Genomic DNA, 14,122 nt, shown 5'->3' with positions numbered 1-14,122 from the left:
TGATAGCATTACAGGAGGTAACGCTATCACTCTAACACTGCAGCGTTTGTTCAAGCACTAGGAGCTGCTTACTTTAGTTAGCAGCTCCTAGTGCCGAAAATTTGGGTTACAGGTCCTCTTTAAAGATCCTTCACCTGCAGCACCACAGCAGTGTGTAAGTGATCAATGTGTAAGTGATCATAACCCCTGTATAGAAGTGATTGCTAACAAACAACCAAATATTGAATTACTTAATTCCCATGGCCATTATTTTCATAATCCCAAGGATGAACCTATTCCTACCCGAGTTTGTGGACTGTCCAGTCTTTTTCAGTTGTCATCGGAGAGTAAGGAACCTCTACCATCACAGACACAGGGTGCAAGTAAAGGTCCAGCTACAGGACCTCTGCTTGCAGCCCGTGAAATGATACAGTTTTGTGCAGGTAAGCTTATAGAAAGGTCCTTCTTTAATCCTGACATGAGTTTCTCTTCAACTGTTTAAAAATAGGATTTTCTGTCTGTAGACTGCTGCAGAACATCTCTTAATATTCAACAATAGGAAGCTCCTCTTTATGCCTCCCCCCCCCCCTTTTTTTTTTAACAACTCACAATAAATGTTTTTTTTGTTACACAAGCAACCGTTCAGGCAGATATTTTTTTAAACAGATAAGCAGTCGATAAACAAAACTTCTGTTTTGAGATAATAAATGTGATCAAAAGTGAAAAATCTGGCCTATGGGGACAATCTGTGTTGGAAGCAAGTACTTTCTTATGTTCTTTTATAGCATATTTTTACAACTCTTGCTGTTGCTGCTTACCATCCTTGTTCTTTTCACAGTAAAGTCGCCAAGCAAACATACATACAAATACATATATGTTTATTATTATTCTCTTTCTCCACAAGGAAATGGTTTATTATATCCTAAACAATATGTGCATGGATATCTCTGAGTGCTGTAAAACAACTACAGGGGGTCCAGGTACCAGCTTGCTAGCTGAAAACTGACTGTGATTATGCTAGAACCAATTGGATGTCTGTGTTCATTAGAATCTCTTCTTTATATTATTGCTGTGAATGAGGTGTGAGAGGAAGGAGCTCTCTTAGCTCATCAGAATGGCAAAGATGTGGCTTGCAGCTACACCGAGCTGTCACTCCACTGGCGATGTGATAATGATGCCTTGAGTCACCATGTATTGTAAGGACACAGCAGGACACACCTTACAGCTTATCACACAATATGGACAGAGGTCACACCCTTAAGCTACCTGATCGAGCAGCATATACACTGACATCTCATTACATCTACTCTGAAACACTGTATCCTCCTCCATACGGTTTACAAACCAGAAACCATCCCCCATTCTTTATCTGCCACAGACCCACTTTCCTATATAAGGCTCAATGCATAGTCTATTGTGTATATGAGGCAAAGAAACCAAACATACATGATATGCATTATGTCCAAGGAAAGCTGCAGGAGCAAAGGCATACCTACTAATATAGCAGCTGTTATGGGTCACTAAGTGTTAGGGGGCTAGAAGGCAGCAAAAAAACAGCGAAGGGTGGATGGAGTCCAGCCTTTACATGTTTAGCCATGTTCAGATGAATTACAGAAACAGTTTAGCTCACCGTTCCAGCACATTTTCCAACATTCACTTCTATAGGAGTATTGGAGATAGCAAGACAGCCATGGTCATAATTTCTGAGAATTACTGAACTATTTAAATGACCCACCCAAGCCAGGCACTAAATAGTTGTAACCACAAATTGTGGGTTTGCATTTGTGTTTTTCCAAAAATCAAAGCTAAGCCAAAAACCTGAATTTTTAAAGAACAAATTTATTTGGCAATAATTCCATTAATGATCAATTTATTAATGAGTAGACATAGTTAATACACCAGAGCCTCCCTCATGTCTGTATTAACACTTGTTTGTAATATGTATTTTGTGTGTGGCCTTACCTCTCGTCTCTGTAGGTGCCTGTACTGTAATATGTGCCCACCTGTGGCAGTGAATATACTGGTTGCCATTCTGTGGCTAATGGAGGTTTTGTGCAATCTGTAGTAGTGGGTTTTTGTGTACCATGGGGTTGCATTGGTTCTTTTATTGTCTCCCAGATTTTATTTTGTTTAATTGACTTTAATAAAGATTACACAATTTTGCATCACATTATTAGTGTGTTTATTCTAATGGTTTTAAATACGGGTTTGGATAGGTACAAAGGAAATCCTGCAGAGCCTCCTGTCTTTCCCTGGTCACGATAAAAACACTACTAATATTTGATAAGAAAACTATTTAGAATTGGGCCAAATGCATTACGCCTGTGCTTCGTTGTTAGTGTTGTGTATGTCATCGGCATGTGAGGTCCACTAATACATCACATTCTTCACTGCTCTTCCTTTAAGACCATGCATTCAATTACTAAAAAATAAAATGGTTTCTTCTTCAATCTAATTCAGCATCCTTTTCCAGGACTAAGAACCATGGACTTTTGACTTCTTTAGAGTTTCAGTAATCTATAAACAGATGTCTTATTACGTGTCGTTTCTATATGTCATGGTCTGCAGGCAAGCTGTTGTCAGAGTCTGAAACAAATCAATACTAAAAGATTCTGAGGTCAGCTAGCACTTACTGTCTGCATGGAAATTGATCGATTGCCCTGGGTGCACAGTGCACTAAGCAGAGCTACAAATCAAAGAGGTGAGGTATACCTAGGACATGGTGAGAATGCACATCTCTGCAGAAAACATCCAGTACAAAGCAACAGGATCAGTAGGAGGCAAGGCCGATGCAGTAAGTTTGTCACCTTGTTTTGGAGTCTTGGGTTTTCCAAGAAGTCCAGTGACTTATAATCACATACTGGTCACTTCACCTCAATGCTGTCACTTCTCTTGTATGAGGGCAATGACAATTAGTACACACAATCATAACATATAATGTGTCACAATGGAAGATTTTAACAAATGAGATGCCTGGTGCAGGGTCTTTGGAGTGCCACTCCATACACAACAGGCTAATTTTAATCTTTCCAAACAACCTGGAACAATGAGGAGAAAGTTTCAAGGTTTTGTCTGATCAACTAAACAATCTAGGAGAGAAACCCAGATCAACTGAGGTCAAGAAAACAACTTACTAATCTACAGAGACAACAACGGGGTCTGGATACATATGATTTTTGTTACCAGATCCTTGTTGGCCAAGAGTGCACCACCTATTCAACATCAATGAGCCAAATAACTCTAGGTCAACTTTATAATCATCTTATGTTGGAAAGATATATCAACAACCATTAACATACCTTTTGCAGATTCTGAACGTTTTGGCAAGTCAAGAGTGTCAAAGTTCTTATCCATGTCCCCGTTCTTTTTTCCTGCAAACAAGAAGCTGTATGTTACTTTTTAGCTGAGCAGCATAACCCCACAGGGGTATATATACTGAAAAACAAATTACAATTCAATTCACTCAGTTTCAATAGCTTCTTTATTTATTGCTGAACATTACGCATGCACTCATTTCTCAGCCGAATCCCCTACAGTATAGAAGAGATTTACAACGTCCTGTGCAGGCACAAACATAAGACAGAAATAAAAGGTATCACAGGCGAGGAATATTGAGTTATGTAAAACTAAATATACACATTAAATGGGACATAATGGTCAGAATGCTAAAAGAGGATCTGCACAAAATACTGAATATGTCTACCTCAATTCATTGCCGCTGTGCATGTATTTTTTCTAAGGGGCTCACCTGAAATGGGACTTCAGGTATACTGTCCCTGTGTAATGTATGAAAATTTAGAGTTACCCCCAACCTCTATCGGTAGCCGTGACAGCCAAATTCTCTTGGAGGCTCCCAGGCCTGTCATGTAAGATAGCAAGGAGGGTCTAATAAATAGTTAATGAATAAAACAACACTACATCTATTATCTATCTGTCTCTCTCTCATATATATACACATATACACACACACATACCCCCATAGAAATAAAAATAACAACATTCAAACTAAATCATCAACATGATAAATATTAACCCTTATTTTCATACCCCTTGTACAAAGGTAAGTTGCATTTGCAAACATTTTTTTAAATGTATTTGAACACAACTAAATAAATTTGGCAACTTGTAAAATTGTGATTGCACTGATCCCAAGAATAAAGGGGATGTGCAATTTTGACAGAACCATGAAAATGATAAACATTAAGCCAAAAATAATGTTTTTTTGTCAATTTTTACTTTTTACTGTTTGTTTTTCTTTTCATCTGCTTAGTAAATTGCAAGGAATAGAAAATGACAGATAACAAATGCTCATAAGGTTCTCTAATCAGAAATAAAATATATTCTGGCTATTGGAAAGTATAGAATACAAAATGGAAACTCAAAAACAGAAAAGGACTGCGATGCTAAGGGATTAATAACCAATATGTGGAATAAAGTTCACATATGAAATAAAATAAAAAAATACAAACTCACAGGCGGCTCTATAACAGTAAGTCTATGAGGGGCACAGATTTAGTAAATTGTGTAGCCAAAGCATTTGCTGATTGTTGTGATTATTTTTTTGATTGATGTATGGTAAACATAGAATTGAGAAATGATGAATTAGTAACCATTTGGGTCCTCTATGATAAGTTATGCTGGATGTTATTATCTAGACTTGAAAGTCATCTTTTCATATGCTTGAAGACAACCTGTAAATAAGTACTATTATTTTATGAGGAGACTTTGTGACCATCATAGGAATAAGTCTATTGTTGGAGAATTCATGTTTATCCCCAAAACTTGGACTTGTAAGAAAAGAAAAGTCCAAGTTTTGGGGATAGTTTGTTGTGGGTATTATATTTCTGATCTTGTGCCCATACCTGCGGTATTACTCTTTTTTGTGGGAATTCATGTTTATGTCAAAAGGGAGAGCAGAATAAGATGCTGCAGATATCTCTTGTGGCAACATCAGATCAGACATGTTGCTAGTAGGGTGGACTTGTACCATGTAAGCCATAGAAAGCAGAAGCAGAGTGAAGAAATCAGGTGATACATTTCTGAGGCTGAGTATATTTGATGATGAGCTTCCAAGAATACTAGTTCTCTTCATCAGATATAGCTCAACTCTGATAACGATAACTAGTATTCTCGATAGCTTCCCATCAAATATACTCTTCACTCTTCCCTCAGGCGGGTTGTAATCCAACATGTCCACCAACATATCCACATTTGATGGTCGCCAACACAGACTTAGCCTTACATCTTTCCTCTTACATGAGTGTCTGAGTCCTTCTATTTTTTAAAAGGCTATTTTCACACATGGCTCATCCATAATCAATTAATTTCAATGGGTCATCCCCCCATAGTTTATAAACCTGTGACAAAAAAGCAACATCAACAGTTTTTTCTCTTTTGTGGACTTCCATTAAAGCAAATAGTTTTTATTAAATCATCTGTGCAGCAAAATATGGGAGTAGCTTTGGAAGTCGTTCTAGTTTTTCTTTCCTTTTGCAGATGTGAAAAGCAGAATAAAAAAAAAAAACAGTGACTGATGCAATTTGGACCATAAACCACATCACCAGACAGGGAAGGGGCTATGGTGTGGAAAGTCCTGCTCCTTGGTGTTTAACCAGTTTACCCAAGCTATTAGGTTGTGGAAAGGCTTATATGGCCTGAAAGTAAAGCAAGATTGATTGCATGCAAATTGAAGAGCTACTCATTAAGTTGTGTATTGCCAGTAGAAGTTAGAGATGCTGGACCTGTTGCATTCAGCTGATTGCTGAGCCTTGTTTTTTCCAACCAATATCTATTTTCATCAAATAACCCATGTTATAAATCATTGTTGGAAGCTGTCAAGGGCTATGCTTCTGGATACTATGGAGATAAATATCATGCCACACAGTTGAGTAACCCATCAAAATATATATTTGCATGTACAAAACATCAAAGGGAGGAAAGAGGAGGGGGTGTAAGGCAGAAGAAGCCACAGACTCACCTTGATTAAACCACTCCTCTAATAAGCAGGAAAGCAAGAGAAGAAAGGTGAATTACAAGGGGGAAGAGAGAAAAGCAGCAGATCTAGTAACAAGAAGGCAGATCATGGTAGCTGTACTGGAGATTGAGACTCTACTATAAGCAGCACTTGCATAGCAGCGAAAGTCAACAAGACAGTAGTTTCTTCCTTTTCAGATCACACAAGCATCTGAAGGGCCTTTTACCTGGAAAACCTACAACTAGAAGAAATGCCAAGAGGACACTGGCATCAGAAATAACAACTGCTTGAAGTGACCAGTCTTTCCCTCATGCGATTTTGAGACAACAGTTCAATTGAGGAGAACATCTGTGGTGATGCTATAATATTAAGATAAACTTGGAGGACTAGTAAGAAATTTTAGTGTGCTAAAATATGTATATACAGCAAGTCAGTTGGCAGAGAATGCACTCATCTAGTACAATGAACGCAAGAGAGACAAGTAACATATGCACAGTCGGCCTTGTTCTCAGTGTCCTTACACTGCATCTATATAATAGATACAGCACAAGAAGGTAAGTAGATAGATGTAACCTTCTGAGGCATGAAATCTCTGACTCACTCACCACTAAAAACTTAGCTGATCTTCATGTCAATTTAAAGGGATTGTGTTTTAGTTACAAAAAATAACAGAGAGGAGTAGGTCCTATAAATGTTTGTATCAACCAGACATTGCCCTCCCTGTAATATATAACCATGCCCCCAAAACATAATAAAATAATACTAACCTACTTGTGCTCTGTGGAACTGCATGGTCCGTCCCATGTGGCCCTCTCACTCTATGACACAGGTGGCACCTAAGCAATGACGTCGGCAGCTGTGGACAGCAACCAGCGATATATGTATCTTAAAGATACACATATCGCTGGTCGCTACAGGGGGCCAGGAAGGTGCCCCAGGATGGGAGCCGAGGGTAGCACCCTTGGCGATTCTCTACCTCTCGTCCCGGCCCTGAATATAGCATAATACAGAAGGGGGTTAATCCCCTATAAATAGGATCAAGAATAATGTCCGTCATAGGAAAACTAAGGTGTTGTACAAGAGTCTCTACTTTTTGGTCCCACCTTGATACAGAGGAAACCCCTGCAGGCTTCAGGCAGTGATTGTATGGAAATGGCAACAGGAAATACAGACCAGTGGGAACACAGGCCACAACTATTCAGGTTGAATTAAGTAGATCACTGTATTCATTTCATTAGATGGTGATATCAGCTTTCTTCCACCTAATGTATTTCCCATATATGGGTTTTAGTGAAGAAATATCTAATTGTTTTAGTTTCATTTAAGCAACTAAACTAAATAAAACGCAATACAAGTGGTCCCCTACTTAAGGACACCCGACTTACAGACGACCCATAGTTACAGACAGACCCTCTGCCCACTGTGACCTCTGGTGAAGCTCTCTGAATGCTTTACTATAGTCCTAGATTGCAATTATCAGCTGTAAGGCCCCTGTAATAAAGCTTTATTGATAATCCTTGGTCCCATTACAGCAAAAAATTTTGAAACTCCGATTGTCACTGGGGCAAAAATAAAATTTGTCTAGAACTTCAATTATAAAATATACATTTTCAACTTGCATACAAATTCAACTTAAGAACAAACCTCTGGACCCTATTTTGTACGTAACCCGGGGACTGCCTGTACAACTCTGCCACTATCAGTACTAAGGAATGAGGAGGGAACGGCAGGTAGACATGGGAGTCATAGCGTGATTGTGTAGCTGGAATCCTGCCTCTATAAACACTAGCAAAGCAGGCTGCAGCAAGCCAGACTTTGCCTAGGTATCGGTGATAACGCATTAGGAGATGGGGGCAGACAAAGAGTCAGGCTAAGTAGTATTATTTACTTTCCAAGTTAATAGACCATTGTCAACTTGATAAACCTATATGACTTACTTCTCAAAAGGAGGATAATAACAAAGCAAGTCTAAACAGCCCATAGAAAATATATGACCCTGTGATCAATATCAATCAGTCAAAATGTGTACAGCAGAGTCAGGTTATCCCAAAACCTGTTTGCACAGAACAGCTGATCATGAAAGCATATCTGCCAAGGCAGCAGGTGATTCACATTGCTAGTAGTGGTTTTACTGGTTCTATAGATTTTAATAATTTGCAGCATGGGGAAGCTCCAACTATCACACCCTAGTTACCTTTAGCTTTTTTGCCTCCAAAGCAGCCAGCATCGTCTTTCTTTTTCTTTTGCTGTCCCCCAATACCACTATGGATATTGCCGTCCAAGTCATGGAATCTGTCCGCTCCGGGCACTTCCTTGTGGACGTGGTATGAGAGGTTGCGCATGATGCACACGCAGTTTTCAACAGACTACCAGAGGAAAAGAGAAAACAATATTCGGTATAATGAGTATGTCAGAAGGTGTTATAAGCACTAAAAGGTGAGATAAAGGTACAGACATCAAAATAGTTTAACACAACTACAGTTAACAAGCATCAAAATGCCCCTAATAAGTTACAGTCTTTGGCCATCCTTGCATGCAGCCAAAGTAATAGGTGGTGTTGGTCAATTCCATTTGCAGTCACAATGGGGGGGGGGGGGCATTCATTAATAGTGTCACAGGACCCATTATTGTGGTAATTTAGACTAACTGAAAAGGGTCTGAACAGACTCCACATTCATGGAGGTGAAATAGAACTTGGTGGACCAGCTGAAACTGGTCGAAATGTGTAGCAAAAAAAGTATGGGGAGCAGAGAAGCCTGGAAAAGTGTTCAGATTCCCAAACTACGCCCAAATTTAATGGCCAAAAAAAAGTTCTGAGTGTCGGAAAAGCAGCAATAATGAGGTATCGGCTCCTCATAAATATGGTGTGTAAGATGCAGCCATTTAGACTAGCTTTTTAGTTTTTGGTGAAAGGGCTAAATGTATTGGTGCACAACTGAAAAGGGTCTGAACACACTCAACGTTCATGAAGGTGAAATAGAACTTGGTAGACCAGCTAAAAGCGAGTCTAATTGTCGGGAACGGAGACACACAGGAAAAGTGTCAGGATTCCCAAGCTGTGCCCAAAGGAAAAAAAGCGACAAAAGGAAAAAAAAGGCATGATTGTTAGAAACGAAGCAATATTGTGGCCCCCAGACTTCATAAATAAGGTGCACTAGGTACAGCAAGGAACTAAAAAAAAACACTGGAGGAAAGCCAATAGTAAATGATATTGTAGTTGAGACCCTAAATCATATTATTTAAAACTTTAAAAAAATACTGAAGTCTCACCTTGTTGTCTGTGTCTTTTTTGCCAACTGCAGACTGGAGGGCATGTAGTAGGGCATCCACCAACCCATCACATTCGCGCAGCCTTCTGCGGGCTTCAGCCCCATCTGAACTAACGTTTCTAAAAACAGTATACAAATAAAAATGAATAATAAAGCCAAACAAAATAATTATGGTAAATAACACAGTATAAGGAGGACACAGGAGAACCTCTGAAAATCACTAATGAGTATGGATATATAACCCAATAAAAGAAAACTAATGTAAGACAAGAAATAAAAGGATTTTTTAGAGCCCCAAGATTTCTGCTGTTTGAGTGAAGACTCAAGTTTTTTACAACAGTGGTCCCCCCAACAGCACGGTTGATGTAATGAAAATTCCTAAATTTAAGAATTCACTTGTTCAAACTGCAATTATTCTATTTAATGCAGATGTGGATGGCAGTCCGTGCAGTAGCTGTTTGCAGTTTAGGAGGAAATGTATAGGAAAGAAGAAGTAGTGGCAAAAGTTTGGTGAATAGGTTTGCAAATTTTCTAGTATTTGCATGATTTTTTTCATGTTGTTATTATTTAGGAAACTCCACTTCGTGGAAATGTAAAGTGTAATTTATTTGTAATACTCATTTATGCATATTTATGTGTATTGTGCGGTTTAGGGCCCGCTCCAGGTTTCAGTTGGCCGCTGGGCAACAGAGCCTCAGTGGGCCCCATTGTGTGGCGGCAATAAAAATTCATAAACTATTATTTTATATACAGCCCCCTCATAATTCAACTATATACAGCCCAATCATTGTTCTATTATATACAGCCCCCCCCCTTGGATTCATTATATACAGTGCCCCTTCATCAGATGCTGCCAGGTTGCTGAGCACTGAGATTCGGCCGTGTGGGCCTGGCACTTGCCCGGGTCTGCCTGGTGCTGACACCGGCCCTGGTGCAGGTAAATATACTGTGGTTTTATACTAGCCTGTCCACCACTCCCTGGCTACAAAAATGTTGGGGTCCAGTTCTTTTCAAGGCTTGGAAGTGGACACATACACATTATATGTATAAGTTAGTATAATTCAATACATCTCCCTCTATAAAACTAATCTGCAAGCAGTTTAGATACACAGTGATAAACCATTACAGTGACACGGCCACCCACACCTGTCTCAGTTAGAAGATTATGCCTTATAAAGGCCACAATTGTTTTCTTACAAGCAAGTGTATGGAGGTAAAGCCTTTGACCTTCTCTATGGTAAACACTGGCTACACTCAATCTTCGGATGGCACATATTCATTAACTCATGGCCACCTCGAGGGGGCTATAGCAGAAAATTCCAACACATTTCTCTGAAATGCCAAGTTATTCAGATTGCAGCACAGATAACGTCTGAATGTAATTCATTGTGAAAGCTCTAATTCCCAGCCACTTTCTTTGAGAGACAAACTCTGCATTAATCACGATTAATAGGGGAGGTAGAACATTGACTCATTCCCACACAGAGCTTTCCCCTATTCTGGAGACTGAGAATGGCAAAGCACCCGCTGTATTCAACTCGCAAGAGAGCCTGCTGCACAACGCTCATCTATGTGCTGCCGGGATGTACATACTATGTACAAGTATATATAGTAGTTACAGCATGGAAAGGCTAAAGTAGACCAGATTACAGCATTTATATGAATGGATGCACATATCCACAAAAAAAAAAAAATGGACATGCATTTTAGCCGTAGGGCTTGTATGTCTATCCGTGAAAATTTAAAGCACACATATTGGGCTACACCAGTTTTCTGTCTTTGCAGACTTTGCATTTACTCGTAGATCCAGGCACTGTGACTGTGGTAATCTTCTTATATTTGTTATCCATGGCCTCCTTCCTACTGAAATCACCTTTTAAAATTGGGCTAATGAAGGACTCTGGTGGGTGTTACAAGATACCCTCATTGCTGCCTCTGTAAACTAGCAGCAGATAGAAGTCTGATAGGAGGGGAGACCTGCTCTGCTCATTGTAACAGCGAGTTAAAAGACATCACTGGAGCCCCTTCAAGATCATTAGCACCATTTTAAAAGTTGATTTTAGAAGGAAGGAGACCATGGATAACACATATAAGAAGATTTCCACAGTCACAGTGCCTGGATCTATGAGTAAGTGTCCCTGGTTTATCATGATGGATTTTTATGGTACATTTTATGGCAGATTTTACTTTAAAGGACATCTACCACCATTAAGGATTGTAAAACAAGCACACTGACATACTGGTGTGTGTCCCCTCTGGCAGGTTCCACTCTTCTTAAAGCTTCCTATGCCCTTGTTTTAAGGAAAATGGTTATTAAAATTATGCTTCTGAGCCTAAGTCCTTTTTTAAAAAAAAAAACCAGGACATGAGAAAGTAAAATAAGAGCAGACGCTGCCAGTCTACAAGTATGTCGGTGTGCTTGGCTTACCTTGACCCCGTTGGTAGATGTCCTTTAAGAAGTGTTTGTGGCAGTTTTGTGTCACGGCTGCACTGCACAAGACAGAATTGCTACACAATTAATACAGTGACTCAACGTAATGGAGTTGCACGCTGTATGGTAAAGGTGCACCAAAAAAAGATGGTGCAAGCTTTCCAAGCAATGCAGAGTGCGCCAGAGTATTGAAGTCTGTGCGCCAGTATTCAATAAACTGTTGTACTCTGCACATTTGTGAGGCCATTGCCACTGAATGGAATGGTTATCATGGATATATATTAAGTATTGAGGGTCTCTGGAACCTAAAACCATCTGTAGAACTGTTCTCCCCCCCCCTCCCCCCAAATCCATGATGTGAACTCTTTAACCAAAAGGTGGCTTTGTATGTGCCCCTCTCTCTATACACTTCTAACGTTCTTAAAACAGCTACTAGAGACAAGATCTACAAGAGTCTAGAATAAGAATACTCCATCAGTATCTCTGGTGAGCTATGATAGTGAAACTATCCAAGTAGTACAAGTACTAGTGAAGAGAGGAAGACCTGTGGGCTCATAGTTCATGTAGCTTGGCTGCAGAAGATAACATTAAGCAAGCAAATCCCAGCAAATATTGGATTTTACACATTAAACCAACATTTTTCTGACATAACTTGCTCATTTTGCCCCTTATGTCTCTATGGCCATCTATATTTATCAGAATAAAATAACATATGTGCTGATCGGGTCACTAGTGGAGCACCACTGAAATACTGAGAACTCTACTCAAAATAGAAAATTTCCAGTATTTTCAGCATTTACTTTACTTGACAAACAAACAAAAATTATGTGAACAGATTAAAATAATCAGGTCACATTGGAGAAAATCCAGGGGTAGTATTTACATTCATTATCAGACGTCTCCTTAACAACCACTTCTGTGCAGTAAGTAGTGACGGATATTTTCTTGTAAGCAGTGTTCGCCCTTCTCATTAATTCCTGATTTTATCTCACCAAATATGTGCATCTTTATTAATACGGCTGAACATAAAACCTTAAACACTGTCTTCTGTGCCAGCAGTTAGTTAGCTCAACGACCGCACATAGTTTTACTATTTACTATAAATAAATAGGGTGAGATTCATTAAAATTGTCGGTGAATGCACTAGACTCTGAATACACAGTTCTATTCTGCACCAGATAAATCATGTTGGATGATGTATCTGGTACATTATCAGGCCGTTTTCACAAGTATGCTAGGCCAGGCCAGGACCCAGGCATAGCATATATTTTGCTAGAGAGGCTGGAGAGGCGAGTGCTCCTTACCCCTCCGCCAGGGGTGTAAATTGAAGGGCTGCAGTCGCAACCGGGCCAAGAGGCTTAGGGGGCCCATAAGGTCTCACTTTCCCATATGAGAAGACTACTACTATAAGCCATACATTATAGTCGGGGGCCTGGCACAAACTTTGCACTGGGGCCCATCAGCTTCAAGTTACGCCACTGCCCTCCCCGCAGCCGGGCTGGACATATGGCAAAAGATAGAACATGCTCTATCTTTTTTTCCGGTGACGGCACAGTACAGTAACACATGTCACAGCATCTATCCAGTCAAGCACATCGTGGCGCTCAGTTAGCTCCCTTGCCTCCTCTCTGCAAAATCTGGTGCCCTCTGCACACTACACAGGCAAACTGCATATAGTGCAGTTTGCTCTCTGCTTAGTAAACATGCCCCAATGTGCACGCACTAGTACTGTGCAGGTGAAAGTACAGTCGCCTGCGAGGTACAACATCCCCGCCTGAAGCCAGGCGGGGATGTGAAAGGCCGGCGTCAAACGGATATGTGCCCCATGCATGCACTTAAAATTTGCAGTGGATTCTGTTGGGTTGAGCTGAGAGAAGAAGTGGGGGGGCGGCAGCCTGCAGATGAGCAGTCAAGAGGAGGCAGGGGGGCATGACCAGTTAACTGAGCTTCACAGCCTGCCTGACTGTACGAGGGCAGTCCAATAAGTACCAGTGTTTGACACAGAGGGCGTTCCTGAGGGAAGTTGGCGTTATCATCGTGTGCTGCCATCTATCAAATGACGGCAAAACAAATTGCAGACTGATTGGTTAGTTTGGATTTGGCAGCCATTTGAGTAAGACATGTTTCGTGATTTTCGCTAAGATGGAAAAAAAGCAGTATCGTTCGGTAATTCACTTTTTGTTTTTGGATGGGAAAAAATGCGAGGAGATAAAAGCAAAGTTGGATGCGGTTTCTGGGGACACTTCGCCATCTATGACCACAGATATTGGTTCAACAAATTTAAACGTGGGCTAACAGGATGCCCAGCAGACGTGGTTACCAAGGAAATCATTCAAAAAGTTCACAACATGATATTTGCTGATCACCAAACGAAAGTGCGCGAAGTAGCAGAGGCCGTAGCTGTGTCGACCTGAACGGCAATTAATATTTTACATGGTAAATTGGCGATGAAAAAATTGTCGGCCTGAT

General features: G+C 40.2%; 1 protein-coding gene across 7 annotated transcripts in view; it reads right to left on the bottom strand.

The window, feature by feature from the left end:
* Positions 1-14,122, bottom strand: part of ARVCF (ARVCF delta catenin family member) — a 463,598-nt gene that overhangs the window by 36,617 nt on the left and 412,859 nt on the right. For 6 of the 7 annotated variants that reach the window (XM_072144471.1, XM_072144475.1, XM_072144473.1 and 3 more), the window contains 4 exons: positions 9,224-9,341; positions 8,148-8,319; positions 5,957-5,974; positions 3,279-3,350 (listed from right to left, as the gene is read on the bottom strand). In XM_072144471.1, coding sequence (XP_072000572.1) covers positions 3,279-3,350; positions 5,957-5,974; positions 8,148-8,319; positions 9,224-9,341 — 380 coding nt within the window. The remainder of the gene's footprint in view (positions 1-3,278; positions 3,351-5,956; positions 5,975-8,147; positions 8,320-9,223; positions 9,342-14,122) is intronic. The other variant, XM_072144474.1, reaches the window with a different exon arrangement.

This window comes from Engystomops pustulosus, chromosome 1, assembly GCF_040894005.1.
Source record: "Engystomops pustulosus chromosome 1, aEngPut4.maternal, whole genome shotgun sequence".
Classification (NCBI taxonomy): Eukaryota; Metazoa; Chordata; class Amphibia; order Anura; family Leptodactylidae; genus Engystomops; species Engystomops pustulosus.
The sequence above is the reverse complement of the archived record's forward strand: the minus strand, read 5'-3'. Positions and strand labels throughout refer to the sequence as shown.